Source organism: Macrobrachium nipponense, chromosome 12 (assembly GCF_015104395.2).
Source record: "Macrobrachium nipponense isolate FS-2020 chromosome 12, ASM1510439v2, whole genome shotgun sequence".
Lineage (NCBI taxonomy): Eukaryota > Metazoa > Arthropoda > Malacostraca > Decapoda > Palaemonidae > Macrobrachium > Macrobrachium nipponense.
The window spans coordinates 66,175,833-66,194,343 of record NC_087205.1 but is presented as its reverse complement, the minus strand read 5'-3'; the positions used below and the strand labels follow the sequence as shown (position 1 = coordinate 66,194,343).

The 18,511-nt window shown below is 40.2% G+C and overlaps 1 protein-coding gene and 1 long non-coding RNA gene across 2 annotated transcripts in view; one reads left to right on the top strand and one right to left on the bottom strand.

The window, feature by feature from the left end:
- The window catches only part of LOC135224564 (co-chaperone protein daf-41-like), a 99,422-nt gene extending 87,026 nt beyond the window's left edge, over positions 1-12,396 (bottom strand). The window contains exon 1 of the mRNA XM_064263673.1: positions 12,164-12,396. Within this exon, the coding sequence (XP_064119743.1) occupies positions 12,164-12,177 (14 nt within the window). The 5' untranslated portion in view covers positions 12,178-12,396. The remainder of the gene's footprint in view (positions 1-12,163) is intronic.
- LOC135224565 (uncharacterized) overlaps positions 11,703-18,511 on the top strand; it is a 19,218-nt gene continuing 12,409 nt past the window's right edge. Inside the window, exon 1 of the long non-coding RNA XR_010316767.1 lies at positions 11,703-11,903. This is a non-coding gene — a long non-coding RNA (uncharacterized LOC135224565). The remainder of the gene's footprint in view (positions 11,904-18,511) is intronic.

The following is an 18,511-nucleotide window of genomic DNA, read 5'->3' as shown; positions in this document are numbered from 1 at the left end:
TCAGAGCCCGAAGGCAACACAGGTTTAGGGGTTGTAAACACTACAGGTGTTAATGCAGGAGAGATGTTAGCCTTACCTTTGGAAGAACCACTCTGGAGGAAGACCTCCTGATCCTATCGCGCTCCAATTTAAGGCGATAGGACTCATATACCCTCCAATCATCATCGGTCAATTTCTCACATTCATTGCACCGATTATCAATCAAACAATTAAGCCCCTACAACTCATACATACTGTGTGAGGGTCTACCGATGCTTTCGGTAGCCTCACCTTACAATCAGCCTCACACACACTCTGAAACTCACACATTGATCCAGACATATCTTATATAGAAAGTCAATCCAAAATCAAAAAACGGTCACTATCGCGCATGCCAATTCAACAATCCAATTCAATACCAAAAAATCAATCAGATACTTAAAAGCGAGTCAATTCCAAAAAAATCCTGAGCAGAGGTCTGTAAACAGATGTTTACCGACCGGCGACAGAAAAAAATATGAATAGAAAATGGGAATGGTTCCTGATATCCGCCTCCCAGCGGCGGGAATGGGTACTACCCCACCTGGCCCCCGCCCACCTGCGTGCGCCGCGAGTTTTGAAATTTCTGTCGGACGTCAGAAAATACAGCTATATATATATCTGTCAGGTAAGTGGCATGAACAAACTTGAAATTTTCTATTCAATTCTCGGGATTAGTAAGAAAATTACCATAACTTGACTAGCAGCAGCACACATCTGAATGACTCGGCCATTAGCAGGCTAAACCAGCAACCTTATGATGAATTGACGCTCTCGGAAAAGGAACTCGCATGATACATGAGATACATGACAAAAATGTTATTGTTATAATACAATTAAGTTTGTTCATACTTACCTGGCAGATATATATATATAGCTGTATTTTTCTGAAGTCCGACAGAATTTCAAAACTCGCGGCACACGCAGTGGGCGGCCAGGTGGTAGTACCCATTCCCGCCGCTGGGAGGCGGATATCAGGAACCATTCCCATTTTCTATTCATATTTTATCAATGCCCCTATCTCCTGAGGGGAGGAGGGTGGGCACTCTAATTATATATATCTGCCAGGTAAGTATGAACAAACTTAATTGTATTATAACAATAACATTTTGTTCATGCAACTTAACTGACAGATATATATATAGCTGAATCCCACCTTCGGATGGTGGGAAGAGACAGAATAGGATTTGTAGGAAACTAATTAAGTAGATGATATACACCTTGGTTTCCTTACCTGTTTGCAAAGTAGACTCTGTGATTACTGTCACTTAGCCTGCTTCTGCTTAATCAGAGTTGCCAGCCAGGTGAGGACCTGTAGTGCTGGTGCGCTCTGGATGCTCTGTCAACGGGGACGTGACCTCAACGTGAACAAGACCATCGAACCATACAATATGAGGGCTATGAAGCAACTGACCACCACCTGACCAACTAGCCAAAGACCCCCTGAACACTAAACTAAGAGATGATAGATCTTCACACAAGACTCACCAAAAACCAAAAACACAACAATTAAAAAACTAACCTAAAAACCTAACTAAGGGATAGGAAAGAGCTACCTCCAGCCCCCAAGACTGTGTCTGCAGAAACGTATGGCCCAAGAGAATTGCAGTCGTCATAAATCGTTCTCACATCCCTTAAGTAATGTGAGGCAAAAACAGAATTGCTCCTCCAAAAGGTGCCATCAAGAATGTCTTTGATTGACATGTTCTTTTGGAAGGCAAGAGAGGTAGCGACAGCTCTGACTTCGTGAGCTTTCACTCGTAAGAGGCTCAAACTCAGTCTTCTGGCAAGATGAATGAGCCTCTTTAATGACGTCCCTCAAGAGGAAAAGCCTCAGCATTCTTAGATAAAGGTAATTCCGGTCTCTTCACAGAGCACCAGAGATTACCTGAGGGACCTCTTACCTTCTTTCGTTCTATGAACATAGAACTTGAGAGCCCTGACAGGGCACAGGACTCTCTCTGGTTCTTGGCCCACCAGACTTGACATACCCTTAATCTTGAAGCTTTTCGGCCAAGGGTTAGACGGGTTTTCATTCTTTGCCAAGAAAGTTGGACTCAAAGAGCAGACAGCGTTGTCTCCTTTGAAGCCCACTAGATGACTAAAAGCTTGGATTTCACTAACTCTCTCGCCCGTCGCCAGAGAAGTTAGGAAAAAGAGCCTTCCTTGTCAAGTTCCGAAGAGACGCTGATTGAAGAGGTTCAAACGGACTTGACATCAAAAACCTAAGACTACGTCAAGGTTCCATGAAGGCGGTCTCGCTTGAGGAATCTTCGAGGTCTCAAAAGATTTCAAGAGATCATGAAGATCCTTGTTGTCAGAAAGGTCCAGGCCTCTGTGCCTAAAAACCGCTGACAACATGCTCTTGTATCCCTTAATGGTCGGGACTGCTATTTCTGCACTGTTCCTAAGAAAAAGCAGAAAATCGGCTATCTGGTTCACAGAAGTCGTGGAAAAGGAAACTCCCTCCTTTTTACACCATGCCCTGAAGGAAGCCCACTTCAATTGGTAGACAGCTCTTGTAGATGCTCGTCTTGCATTTACGATTGCTCTCGCAGCTGCTTTCGAAAAACCTCTCGCTCAGGCCAACTTTTCGATAGTCTGAACGCAGTCAGACCCAGAGCGGAGAGGTTTTGGTGATACCTTTCGAAGTGAGGCTGTTTGAGTAGATCTTTCCCCCTCCAGGGGCAACGTCCTTGGGAAGTCTACAAGGAAAGACATGACCCCCTCCATGAACCATTCTCCCTCGCTGGCCACATCGGGGTGGCGATCAGGGTCAACCTCGTCCCTTCCGAAGCCGCAAACTTCCTCATGACTTCCCCCATGATCTTGAATGGTGGGAAGGCATACAGGTCTAGGCCCGTCCAACTCCATAGCAATGCGTCCACAACGATTGCTTCTGGATCTAGGACCGGGGAGCAATACAGAGGAAGCCTCTTCGTCCTCGACGTCACGAATAAGTCGACCAGAGGACGTCCCCACAACTTCCAAAGATCTTGACACACATCTTTGTGTAGGATCCATTCCGTCGGCAGGATTTGGTCCTGACGACTGAGAAGGTCCGCCCTGACGTTCTGCACTCCTGCTATGAATCTCAGGATCGTGATCTTCTTCACCTTTGCCCACAGCAGAATCTCCTTCGCTAGGTGAAACAAAGTCCGGGATGTGTTCCTCCCTGATTCTTCAAATACGCGAGGGCTGTGGTGTTGTCTGAATTGACTTGAACGGTTTTGTTCGTCAATCTTTCTTTGAAGAACTGCAGAGACAGGAAGATCGCTGCAAGTTCTTTGACATTGATGTGCCAGACTGCCTGTTCCCCTCTCCAGGAGCCTGACACTTCTTCCCCTCCTAGTGTTGCTCCCCAGCCCGCAATGGAAGTGTCTGAAAACAACACTAGGTCGGGGCTCAGAAGACTTAGGGATAAGCCCTCCTGTAGCTTCTGAGATTGCCACCATCTTAGATGGCTCTTTATCGACTCTGAGATCTTCAAGATCGCATTGATATCGTCCTTGGCCTTCTTCTATTCGTGCGCAAGGAAAAACTGGAGAGGCCTGAGGTGCAGTCTTCCTGAGGTGCAGTCTTCCCAAGGAAACAAACCTTTCCAGCGAGGAAATGGTGCCCAGCAGACTCATCCATTCCCTCGCCGAGCAAGTTTCTTTCTCCAAGAAGGCTGAGATTTTCTCTAAGCCTAGCCGCTGACGTTCCTGGGATGGAAACGCTTGAAAAGCCACTGAATCCATCTGAATCCCCAGGTTGACAAGAAGTCCCAGGGACTTCGCTAAGGCTAACGTTAACTGAAGGTCCTTCAGACACTTTTCTCTCGACGACGCTCTGATAAGCCAATCGTCGAGGTAAAGGGAAACTCTTATCCCTGAAGAGTGTAGCCACCTCGCCACATTCTTCATGATTACGGTGAAAACCATCGGAGCCGTGGTCAGGCCGAAACAAAGGGCTCTGAACTGCCACACTTTGTTGCCTAAAACGAATCTTAGGTATTTTCTTGAAAGAGGGTGGATCGGAACGTGAAAGTACGCGTCCTGCAGGTCTAAGGAACACCATCCAGTCGCCCCGGTCTCAAGGCTCCCAGAACAGACTGAGGCGGTCTCCATCTTGAATTTGATCTTTTCCACAAAAAGATTGAGCCTGCTTACATCTAGGACTGGACGCCAACCCGACGACTGCTCTGGTACTAGGAAAATCCTGTTGTAAAAACCTGGAGACCCCAGGTCCGCAACTTGTTCCACCGCTCTTTTCTCGATCATCTGTTGTAAAAGATCGAACAAAACTCGTTTCTTTTCTCCCTGATATGACTGAGAAAGGTCTCTGGGAGTCGTGGAAAGAGGAGGATCCAAAAGGGGATCTTGTACCCCTGCTCCACGATCTTGAGGGACCAAGGGTCCGTATCTCTCTCTCCTCCATGCTCCTGCAAAAGACTTCAGTCTGGCTCCGACTGGTGTCTGAAGGACATAACTCTCACTTAGATGGCTTGGGTTTAAAGGAAGCTCTTCCTCTTGCAAGCCCTCTCCCTCGAGGAGCTGCTCTCGAGGGAGGAGCCCCACGAAAGGGTTTAACCTTCTTCGAAGGTCGCACAAAAGATGAAGTGGAAGGAACTGCCGAACGTCTCTAGGACTGGGCTAAAAGGTCCTGTGTCGCTTTTTCCTGCAAGCTACTTGCTAAGTCCTTGACCAAAGTCTGGGGGAAGAGATGGCTCGTAAGAGGTGAAAAGAGCAGTTTCCGCTTTCTGAGCGGGTGTAAACCGATCTAGCTGTGAAGTTAGTTACACAGCAAAGCTCTCTTCTTCAGGAAGGCAGTCCCAAAATGAGAGACAAGCCCCTCCGAACCATCCCTGACGGCCTTGTCCATGCACGATAGCACGCTGGACAGCTCCCCAAACTGATAGAATCAGGGCTTCTAGATTGTAGATCTAGAACTCCCAAGCACCAGTCTAAGAAGTTGAAGACTTCAAGAGTCCGTAGCAGTCCTTTCAAATGATGGTCTGTCTCCGTAGGGGTCCACGACACCTTGGCAGTGGATAAGAGGGATCTCCTCTGAGAATCCACTAAGCTAGAGAAATCCCCTTGCGCTGAAGAAGGGATCCTCACACCCACTCTCCTTTGGTCTCATACCAAATTCCTCCTTTTCCGCTGAGTCTAGAGGGAGGAAGGGCGAAAGTTGACTTGCCCTGATCCTTCCTTCGTTCCATCCAGTCCTGGAGTTTCTTGAAGGCCCTCTTGGTGGAGAGCGAAGTCTTCATTTCGACAAACTCTGGGGTCTTACATGACTTGGAAGACGAAAACTGCGAGGGAGGAGACTTGGGAGCTGCAGGCTGAAACTTGTCCCCGAAGGACGAGCGCAACAGCCGCACAAGAACCTTGTAATCCGATACTGAAGACGCAGAAGGTTCCTCTTCTACCAAGTCAGCAGGACTACTCAATTCTCCTTCTTCCCTAATAGGCATAGGAGACCGCCCCTCCGGAGAGGGCGTACGTCCAGCGGGTCTGGCCTTGATCAAAGACCCCCGTTGCTTAACAGCAGAAGACTCATCTAGGCTGCCTTCCTTGCGGCGAACCTTACAGCTCGAAGGAGGCAGAGCGTCTTGACGGCGATGAGCGTCCTTGACTGCGCCCGAGGCTGCCTTACTACTAAGAGAAGCGTCCTTACGCTTCCTACACAAAAGAGTAGACTTAGAAGAAAGCGTGTCTTTGCTAGTCTTGCATTATCTCTTTACAAGGAGACCACGTCACTACGATCGTCCTTCCGAGCGTCCCTGGTGCACGTCTTCTTCCTGCTCGGCGTCCTCCGAAGCGTCCTGGAAAGCGTCCTCAAAAGCGTCCTGAGCGTACTCAAAAGCGTCCTCTCGAGCGTCACGGCGAGCAGCCTGCCCACGACGTTTAGAGGGAACGAAAGCGTCCTGACGACCCGCTTTCTTAGTGGGCGAACGAGATTGGCGATTCGCCGAAGGAGACGCAAATGGAGAAAGAGACGAACAAGGAGAGGGAGAAGGAGACGGCTTCGTCCTCTTGACAGGCAGCCTAAGGTCCTTCCTCCGCTTAGGCTCGACTGCTGCTGGGCGAGTCCTCTGAGCCATTAGCGCTGACGAACTGTCCTGAAGGGACAAAAGAATATTCTTCGTAGGAGAAGAACGAACAGAGGGGGCAGGGCTGATCCTGCGAGAAGACGAGGGGCGAGGGGACGCCTCCTTCTTCCCACAGGTACAGCTACCTGCTTCTCAAGAGAGCGGACTGTAGTGCATCTCAGCGTCCTCACCGGATGACATCCTACCTCTCTTCTGAGGCGGAAAGGCGTCATACGCATCCGGAGAAGAGCGCAAACGAAACTGGCAAGACAGGCGGATGGAAGCGTCCGTCACAACGAAACGCCTTTTTTCAGCGGACGCGAGTCTCTCCGAGCGCTCCACCCCTTGCGCTGGAGGACGCCTTGGAGGACGAAAATTTGGGGGTCGCATGATGATATACTAGAGTATATACTAGAGTATATACGGTAATTGAGAATCAACCTCAAAAAATATTAGCAAGAAACCAAATACACATCCTGTCTTTACCTGGACAGTGCTTAACACAGTAGTTTCCTCTTCAAAGCGCTTATGTGTTTAAGGGGATTTGAGTATATACTATGTATCTATAATACAATAAGGCCAGCACACAAAAATATCACAAATAACAAAGTCTACAGAAAGCAAACAGCAGTTGGACAAAGAAGTACAAAGACGTCATCATCGACAGCAGTTTGAAAGCATCATCATCGGACAGCAGTTGAAAGCAAAGTGGAGTGTAGACAGACAATTGGGCGGAGATTCCCAAACCCGTCAGTAGCTACCGACCTTGTCTGAAAGTTAAACAGCCTTGCAACTTGCATCCACAACCTAAATCCCTATATAAAAAACGAAGGTTTGTATTTGTGCCCAAACCTGAACAAAATAGGCTAAATGTAGCTGAAAATGAAAATTTATATACCATATCTTATTTTACTTATCTCAGCAAAAATTTTCTGTTGTATAGCTAATAAAATCTAGAGGTCCAGGATAGGCAAAGCTTTCCCCTCTAGCCACGTCAGGGCATGCTGCATTAAAAAATTTTGCTGCGAGCCATATTTTCGGCACTAGTGTTAAAAAAGCATCCTGTTAATTGTGTAAATCACTAACTTTCTCACTTTGATTCATTTTAGTGTGATACCTCTCAAAGCATGGAGTAACACTATTTTAGTTATATATTCAGTCTGAAACACTGTTTCACAAACTTTGAACACCTGCTTTTGGTAAAAAATTTCATCTGGAAAACCTTACAATATAAAATAAAAACTAGACTTCACAGTCTGTAGAAAATGAGAATTTATAATCTCCAGTAAGTTTCATTGTACCAATTTTTACGAACTGACTACTACAATACCTCAATCTTACATAATTCGAGTTGTGTGAATTTACAATACCTGCAAACTTTCCATTGGAAAGGGGCTGAACTTATTGTCATATACGAGTTTTCACAGACACACGTACATTTGCAAATCCTCAGGGAACACTGCAAAACCCTACAAAAGTGTTATGTTCAAGTTTTTACATAAATTTATAAGCTTTAAAGATTGTATGTGCAAAATCTGTATTAAAAATGTATTAATTTCATCTTTGTACACTCATAAACATGATACAAAGTTAATTACAGCACCTACAATCAGTGTACTTTAACAAGATGTGATATCCATTCACAAAAGTTATTGCACTTTTCATAAATGATATCCATTTCATGAAACTTCTAATTTCTGAAATACAAGTAGTACTACAATTAGGATAAGTTTTCATGCTTTCAAGTGTAAAATCAGTACAGAGATTGTGTATATTTATATTTTTAAATACGTATGATACAAAGTCAGTACTACATAATTTGCAGTGTTTGTCACTAGGACCTCACATGATCATGAGATGAGATTGTTCAGTTGGACTGCGTTGATAAAATGAATTTATCAATGTACTAGAAAAACATAACTAAGAGGTTGTTCTATGAATATTACTTTTTTAACCTTAGAGAAATGTGTAGAGAGCACCATGTATGTATTTATCTCTCTCTCTCGTTCGTAGTTAGCAGGAAAAATAAAATGGCATCCCATGAATTAAGGGTAAAGTTAGTACATATACATACAAAACCGTATATGTATCTAGTAGTTGCTGTAACTACTTTTTTTTACATCAACCAGTTATTTCTTTTTTAAATTAATTTTTATGTGAAATTTTGGTAATAGTACTAGTTTCATTTAAAAGTTAGTTTAATACTTGGGAGCATGATTAGGGTCATATTTAGTGTTTAAACTCTAGAAATAAGCATTTCTTAGCATTTTTAGTGACCATACCAAACTTACACGAAACTCCATCTTGTACAAGAGTTCTGGAACCAACCTCCCATAACTTTGAGGTACTATTACTGTATTCATTGGTCATCATCCATTCTCAAATTTTATAATGTTGTCTTTTGTTTACTAAACACTGGTGCAGGAAAAAATGGTTCCTCCTTTCATTTCCCAATTCATCATCTCTCATAAAACCTTAAGTTAAGAAATTATCAATCTCATAAAACCTTAAGTTAAGAAATTATCAAAGATAGATTTGTCTATAATTATTACAATATAATAAACATCATCATATTCACTACCATCACTGTCAGAACTATCTGATAGTTCTGGTCTAATACTATCATTGGTTCATTACCAAATAAAAGCCTCGGTGCTACATCACCACCTAGTGAAACCTCCCTCTATGGTATTTAAACAGTTACTGAAGGTCTAAGCCTTGCCCTGAGATTATCCTGTAAGTTGGCAATCAAATGTTGCCATTTGTTGCTAGAATATAGACAAAGGCTTCATAAAATGATGAGGGAAACGCGTTATCTGTTGTGGTCTGCTTACCAGAATGAGAAGGATGACTGAGATCAGTTCCATGCCATGGAAAAAATCTTTTGATGACTGAGATCAGTCCCACGCAGCAGAAGGGTTAACCCTTAATGAACAGATACCCTCATGAGTAGCAACAATAGGGTGGTGGACGGATTCACTTTTGGTAAGCATCAATATTGGGTGCCCTTGAATTGGGAGAATTGGGCAAAGAGAGGTTCCCACTACTTCTATAGACCATAAATTCACTAGTGGTAAATTTTAGACTGGCTCAGATCAATGAAGTAGGAGCCTCATGAGTTAGTTGTGATCTTGACTTACCATGATGCCTTTTTATTAACGAACTGGATATTGGTACGGCAGCCGTACCCCGACATTGGTAGATGTTGGTACGGCAGTGAATTGCGCATGCGCGAACCTTTGTTTACCGCCTCAGGCTGCACGCTGCAGGCATATCAGTGACAGCAAGAAAAATGGCGGAATAATAAATTAGTTTTCGCCAGAAAACAGATGTTTTCAGGCTTAAACGAGCTGAAAAAAACCATAGACATCCATGAAGACTCAAACTTTCAAAAATTGTATATACGTAGGTCACGTATGATCGAATCGGCCCCTGAAAAGAACTCCGAAGAAGAGATTCAAAGAGGATTATATATAAATACACCACCATCGTACCTTTGGTGACTTTCTCGGACCTTTATTCTGCCAGACATCAGCAGTTGCAAAGGGCCGCTTTATACACTACAATATTCTTTAATTCACTTCATTGGGTATGCAGCTGTCGGGGAAGACGATAGAATTTACCTGCTAATGAAATGGCAAAATTAAGCAAAATTTCAGCACTATTCCATTAAAATTGGGATAGTTTTTTTTTTTTTTTTTTAGCACAAACAAGCGGGGACAAAATTCACAAAAAGCATAACAAAAAGGTGGGGGGGGGGGGGGGGGTGGGGGGGGGGGGGGGGGGGGTAGGCATTTTGCTAACTTATAAAAATGGGGGGGGATCAGATGTTCAAAAAGCGGGACTGTCCCGCCTAAAGGTCAAACTTTGGTCACATAGTACAGTATGATTAGCAAACTGGTAAACGGATACAGCTAACTGCCGTACCTACAGCAAGTCAAGAGCGCAATACGGCACCATTGACAGAATCTGCCGTACCCCCCCCACACGTTAGGGTAAAAAACCGCATGGTACAGGGGTGGACCATGTACAATCAAAGTGTACAACCCCAAGAAAAGTACATTATAACGCGTCCTGACACCGGAGTAGAGGTCTTTAGCTCCGTTTCTCACCAACAACAAGTCGTGTCTGATGCCCATCTCCGATGTCAGGACGCGTTATAATGTACTTTTTTTGGGGTTGTACACATTGATCGTACATGGTCCACCCCTGTACCATGTGGTTTTTTACCCTACTTGTACGGCGTACAGCACGATGTCTGAAATTGACGCATGCGCAATTCACTGCCGTACAAATATCTACCGCGATCGGGATACGGCTGCCGTACCAATATCCTGTGCCTTTTATTTATTAGCTCATCAGTATACCCAAGGGAAGTTGTGGTTCAAGTTCTTATCTATTTATGATAGTATGTCAGATACATTGAAATATTAGAAAAAACATGTATATAAACAATGTTCCTGCATCTTCAATCTTGGTAAATTTATTTGCATAAATATTTAACAGCAAATATACTCAGAATTTGTTACAGATTTTAGTTTTGATAAAGTGTGACCTGTAATGTAAAAGAGACCAACAAGGGACTGTAATTTCTAGTGAAAGATGGGGATAATTTTTTTTTTTCCTTACACCATGTGCATTTGCGTATTTTCCCCTTTTCATGTTTTTTTTTTTCCTTAAATTGGCAGATCTCAAATTTCCCAGGTCTAGGATGCTGATGATTTTTTTTTTTTTTTTTTTTTTTTTAGCCCAGCTCTTAAGGATTAAGTGAAGTTAGGAAGGTCGGTCTGGTAAGTGAGGACATGGCATTCTAGGTATGGTTAGGTTTGCTTTCATCTCCAAAATCTCTTCCAGTCATTCCATACATAGTATCCTGCGTCCAATGGCACTAAGGGAGGAAATTGTCCAGATATACAATAGGTCCTATGGCACTAAAAAGAAATAACCATTAGAAAATATTTACAACTAGGGTAAATGACCAAGCAGTGACATAAGTGGCCCACCAAACCCAGAATGTGGCCGACCACCTTCCCCAAAAAAGTAACTTTTTTAATTTACTGCCCATGACATCAGATCAATAATTGTGGCCCGTCCAAGCAGAACACTGAGAGACCTCTAACGCTCTTCTCAAAGTGTTTTCTCCTACATTATGAAATAATGTGATAATTTAAGTGCTTTTTCAGGAAGAGGCCACTCGTATGTCACCACTCGGCCATTTACACTTGGCCTACTGTGGAATGTGCTTATGGTTTAAAGTATATACAATTTTTTAAAAAACCATATTCACAAGACTCCACAGCAATATACAATAAAGTAGGCTACCCCAGCATCAGGGTATGGCAAAGCGTCAAAATAGTAAGTTCTTAAACTGCCCTCTAATACTGAGAAGGGATGGTTGGTGAATAGGTAAGCCTAGGCTAGGAGTACTCATAAAGGATATGAAGGACAACTCAAGGAGTTTCAGCACCCGTCAGAAACCGATTTACCTACTACCTAGTTCAGTCTCATGATTCTCAGTTGATTGGTGCGGGACAACCCCACCCTTGGGCGTGTTTGTTCATTCAGGAGTGATCAAAGTGTGAAAGGGTGACTTATGAGAGCCTTTGGCCATGAAGCTGGTCAATTCCACAAATCATCCTGTTGTGGAGTCAAGATGATTAGGAGAGTTTAAGGTACACTTAATTCTAACGTCAAGGTCCACCTCAAAATTTATTGCAACGCCGACAGTGATAGACGACGGAACACCACCAGGAACTCTGGGGAGAAGCCGACTCGACATACCACTCATCCCTTTCGTCCTTCCAGTTAGGTAATCGCGTGACGCGTGGCCGTATGAATGTGCTGTCTATCGTAAATGACGCAAAGTTAGCCCTACACAAGTCCTAGCACTAAGCATGCTCATCCACGCCGCCGGCGGTTCAGTCACTCATTTGGTGCAACGAGCGACTTTCCTGACGCAGAACATCATTCCAAAGATGGACAGTCATATTTAAAATTTAATCATGTGTCGTACATAAGCACTCAAAACGATACAAACGGAAGCTGGAATATTAAACAATTAATACTCACTGTGAACTAGACATGTTGTTATGCGTTTGATGTAGGCAACGTGAATAAGTAGAGCGAAGCAACGGCAGGACGACGTGATCCCACTCGGCGTGAGTTCCGATGCTGTCTGCGCTTCCTGGCACGCGGCTTCCGATCCTCTTTTATAAGCTTTCAAGAAAGTTCTTTGCGAACCTTATTCAGTTTGCAGATACCAAAACTTTACCATTTTCATTATTGGGAATAAGCTGTGTAAGCACGAGATAACTGTTATCAAGTCATTGAGGCAAATGATGATGTTGAGTCATCAGTGTTTTCTACTTAATAGATTGTTTCAGCTGCAGCAGATAAGGTACCAATGAGGAATGAGCACTGTACGCACTGGCACTGCATTCGGAAGCTTCGAGAATGAGCTGGCTCTCAAAATCACTATTCGAATCAATAGGATGGTTATTCTGGTATATTCGCGGAGTACTCTTATTCCAAGTCTACGTTCTTTGCAAATCGACTAATAATAATGCTAGAATATTATTGCATTACACCTTATCTCTAACGCTACGAAATAGCATTGTAAGACGATTTTAATTTTGAATTAGAATTCAAATTTTATGGTCATATAAAAATGCACATGGAATCTTTTTTATTACAATTATGTACATAAAACTTTTGGTTGCCAGGTGAGTAAAAAGACAGTCTCTAATTAATTTACCGGCAAAGTAGTTACAGCCACTGTTTGTTATAAGTGGACCACACATGCAACGTTACAGCTCTACTTCTATTCCTATACACCACATAGTGATAAGCAAATAAACCAACAAACAAAAAATCGAAGAAAACGCGTGTACATGTATCCTACATACTACACACGACGATGAAGCAACATAATGCAAGCTATTCATATTCCTATATTATATTATAATATATACTTGATCTCAGAGCTGCCGAATGTAGGTACCATATATTATATGGTACATTCAGCAGTCATAAGATCCAGCCTATTAGGTATATCGCTGATTATTATTATCAAAATTATTATTACAAACGCCTAACTTCAACATTACAAAAGCAGAAAGCTATAAGTTCCCCCCGGGGGTCCCAACCGTATGTCACTGAGTCCTGATTTCTCCTCTGTCCGCTGGTTCGAATCCACGAGGAGACGAAATTATAATAACCTATACAAAAAATCCTTTTTGGTTAACATATATGAAAATATATTATTCCGAGGTAGAGCGAATTGGATATTAAAGAGTATTTGTAGCTTAATGCATATATATATAATTGAAATATACAGTAAACGCCAAAAGAGACATGAAAACACAAAACAAGTTAAAAAAAAAAACTTTTTTTTTGTCGGCCTGCCCAAGAATAGAGCATTTTTGAGTGAGAAAATTCTGATCGACCCCTAACTTTCAATTTTGAGAACATGGTGAAAATAAAGTATATTCTTAGCGAAGGTTCTGTATGTTAGACATCGTTCCCTGGGTAACCAGCTTAGCTTGACTGGTCGAGAAGGGTGTAAACACACCTCATGTTGCGTACGCGACTGACTGCTGTGTAATTTCTCCCTATGTATATATATATATATATATATATATATATATATATATATATATATATATATATATATATATATATATATATATATATATATATATATATATATATATATATATATATATATATATATATATATTACCATAATGTTAAGTTTTGGCACTAGTGGTTGTTATTTAGTGACGTGTGATTAAAAGCCATGTTGGCTATTATTAAATGAGTTGCATTTCCCTTTACGGTGATGGAAATAGTCGTGAAAATTTAACTTGATATTCTTACTTGTTATTCCCATCTATAGCAGTGTTGCTTAATGTTTTATTCTCTCTGTACTCTCCGTAAATTATATTTTCCAGTTAACTTAGTCTTGTTATGTAGCTACTGATGACTGATGTTTCAGCTCAAAATCTATATTCTGTTACACTCACCTTTAAACTGGTTCATCTCCATCTGTTAATTCTGACACTGTGAGCTCATCTTAATAGAGGCTCCATAGCTTTACCAAGTCAAATATCTTTCGGAAACATGACACAGTACGTATTCGTATTTCTTCTTTTCTCTCCAAGCCATCGTTTTTTTTTTTTTTCGTTTTTTTTTTTAAATGTACACGACCCTCTCACTTGAATCAATAATTTGGATGTCCTAATTCCTTGTGACTTGTCTAGGGGAAATTACATTATTCGTAGTTCTAGAATAGAATAGAATATAGAATTTAGGGCCAAGGCCAAGTGGGACCTGTGAGGTAATTCAGTGCTGAATGAGACATTGAAAGTAAAAAGGTTTGAAAAGGTGTACCTAACAGGGACAAAACCTCAAATTGCACTATAAACCAATTGCTTGCAGAGAGTGGAGAGCACAATGGGAAAAAAGAATATGAATGGTGAAAGGTGTCGCAGCTAGGGACGAAAGAACGCTGCGTTCAGTGTATTTATAGGTTTAATGTTTTGTTTGGACAATATATATATATATATATATATTATAGGTATATATATATATATATATATATATATATAATATATATATATATATATATATATATATATATATATATATGTGGTGTGTATATATATGTAGTATAAATTTATGTTAGTATATAACGTATTGTATGTTTTATCAATAAACTAACTAACTAACTATTGCACAAGAGGTGCACTGACGGCCATTAACCCCTTCGGAGTTCAGAATTATAAATTTGTCTATTAAAAATCAGGATGGTTATGTCGAGAATTATTACTTTCTTCCTTGTGTTTTTAGATGCAATATATATATACATATATATATAATATATATATATATATATATATATATATATATATATATATATATGTATGTATTAGTAAAACTGTGTTGAACCAATTTGTTTGAGGTGCTTTCTTTTGTCTGTTTCCTTAGTAAAATTGAATAAACCTCGTCTCTCACATCTCTAAATTCGCTTCTTTTCCCTCCAAAGTGGCTGATGAGTTCAAGAATCAGATTTTCTCCTCGGCTCAAAGGGAATTTAATATCTGTCAGAACAACCAATTCCCTCAGACTGGAAAGTTAGAACATAGCCATATGTAGCTATAAGTTACTTGTGGTTGCTGAGGTGGTGGACATCACACTGCAGCATCCTACACTGAATATCCAGTATCGTCCGAAGTTGGTAATCATCTAAATTATGTGCTTTCCTGCACCTTCTACCTTCCTTCATTAAGGGCAGATCTATCTCCCACTTTTTTATGGTAAAGTACAATTGTTCTTCCATCCTCATTCTTTATCTTTTTTATTTTTTTAGACTGGACAGAGAAGGACAAGAGGCTGCCTGTCTAATATATATATATATATATATATATATATATAATATTATTATATATATAGATATATTATATATATATATATATATATATATACACACACACACACACACATATATATATGTATATATATATATATATATATATATATATATATATATATATATATATATAATATATATATATTCTTCTCAGGCCACCATCTTAATATAAAAATATCAATTTTTTCCTCTATGTTTTTACGAGCATTACGAATTGTCAGTCCACAATATTTGGATCAAGAAATTGAATACATAAGAAAAATAGGGAAAGATTTATGCTATCCTTCACATATATTAGACATTTGTTATAATAAAGCCCACAAAAAGTTTTATACTGAAAACAACACACAGAAAGAAAATTCTAAGAACATTCTCAGTTTGCCTTATTTTAACGGATTTGAAACCATTAAACCATTGTTAAAAGCTTTTAATGTCAACCTTGTTTCTTCCTATAATAACACACTAAAAAGAATGTTAATAAAAAATGGCCCCAGAGAAAGCAACAACATAATATAAAATTCCATGTATGGATTGTCCCTCATTCTACCTCGGACAGTCGAGCAAGGGCTTAGAAGTAAGGCTAAGCCAGCATAAATACTCTGTAAAAACTGGGCAAAAATCTAATGCATTATTTATTCATTTAAGTGAAAACAACCACCGAATTAATTGGATTGACAGTCAGTAATTGCACGGTCAAGAGATGTCTTATCACGAAATCTTTTAGAATCGCTGCTAATACAATTTACTTTTCATTGTAATTTCAATGTTAGTCGTGGCCTTTTTCATTTAGAACCCTTGTATCTGTAACATGTTTAAGAATGACCTCAAATATTAATTACTGACTTAAATAAAAATCAGTTGCCTTAGAGTTATTAAAAATATTATTGTAATGTATGTCTGTCATTTTTTGTAATATGGTTTTGTCTACCTAGGTTCCGTATAGCTGTCACCTATAATCCTTTAATTGTCTGGAGATTGTATCTAAGATGATTGTCTTAAACCTTTAATTGCACCCTTTGTTTATGCTTGTTTGGGAAGGTTCTTATCTTCCAGGTGTGTCGGATTCTAGGCACTAATCCTTTTATAATCCCTATCTGTCAGTTATACGAACCTTCTTGTATTGTCTTTCCTCGTAGTTTTGTCAGTAGCTGCTTCAGTAAAGGGCTTGTCAGCCGAAAGATCTCGCAGACTCCTTCGTTTATTTTTCCTTCGTGCATATTTTATATATATTCTATGGTATATATATATAGATATATATATATATATGTTATATATATATATAATATATGATATATATTATATATATAGTATATAATATATATATATATATATATTATATATATTATATATATATATATATTATATATATATATTAATATCTATATATATATTATAATACTATATATATATATATATATATATAGAGTAATTCCTTGATGTAGCCGATGGTATTTTTGTAGTGTGCAGGGATGATACCCCTGAAGACTACTGATGTCTAACACCTCAGTACTGTCTGAATATCATTTCCTTGAAACCTCTAATTCCAGTGTGTGCTCAATTGACATTAACTTCTTGGTCTGTGGCTTCGTTTGATTCAGGTAGCTCAACATCATCTACGTCTATCTCATTGAACCTAACAATTCCTTTACTGAACTTTTGGCCGAAAGGAAGTCTGTAAAGAACTGCACAAATGCAGGCATTGTCTTCCTCCAGACAGCATTCATTACTTTTATAGTTAATGGCATCCTTTACAGAGGTAGTACTCCTCAATATATTCCCCGTTCTGTAAACTTTCGGCCAATTGTCATTGAATTTGATCATGCTCTTCATGGAATGCAATGGAATGTAATATACAATTTAGGCACTGAAAGGGTAATCACAAGTAAACAAGTAAAAAATGCACCAAAGTTTCTTTGGCGTAATCAAATTTTCTGTACAACATATACTGCTGTATAAAAACCTCAGCCACAGCTGATGAAACTCTCAGCCATGCCCCATGAAGCTCATCTGTAGCCCATGAAACTTCTGGCAACAACCCAGTGGTGGCCTGTGTTTTTAGCACCTATAGCAGTGCCAGACACACGGTCTTGGCTAACCCTCTTTAACCTTAAATAGAATAAAAACTACTGAGGCTAGAGGGCTGCAATTTGTTGTTTGTGATTGGAGGGTGGATGACTAACATACCCAACTTGCAACCCTCAGTAGTTTTTAAGATCTGAAGGTGGACAGACAAATAGCCATCTCATCTCAATAGTGTTCTTCGACAGAAAACTAAAAGTAAAACCTCACAGTTACACTATGAAACAATTGTTAGGAAAGGGTGGAAAGTTAGGTTGGACATAGAAAATATGAACAGAGGTGCAATAAAGGGAATGAAAGAGGTTGAGCTAGGGGCCAAAGTGTCTCTGCTAAGAACTGGCAGCACTACACCCATAAAGGGACCTTGCTCTAATGTTCACTATACGATTACTAAGGTAGAGGTGATGCCTTGTTCCACAGGCTGCCAGAATCGCTCCTCGGTATTTGAACACCCTTCCTCCATGGTGTTGGGGTGATTGGAAGAATCATGTGTGAAAAGAAAGAAATCTGTTCAAAAATTTCATTCCATCTTGCAATATTACTTAAGGGCTGGCAAAACATTCAGTTATGTAGCTGTGGTTGCTGACTGCCATCATCTATTTTTTAGCATTGTACTTCTAGATGATGCAAAATTTTTCAGTGCCTTTGAGTTCTCTGAATGATAAATCAAAGGGGGTCAGACCTTCATATCTTTCACACTAGAAAACCTAACAAAGGGATTATTTCTTAATACCATAAAATGAAGTGCAAATTTCACTTTCTAGTTGCCTGACTTTCTCCATAAGGAGGTATCACATCACATAAAAAAAAAAAAAACTTTGATTTCCCACAAGCCAGTGCTTACAGATATTGGAAAATTTACCCAATATTTTTCATAAATGAAAATCATCTTGTTTTTTAAAGGACAG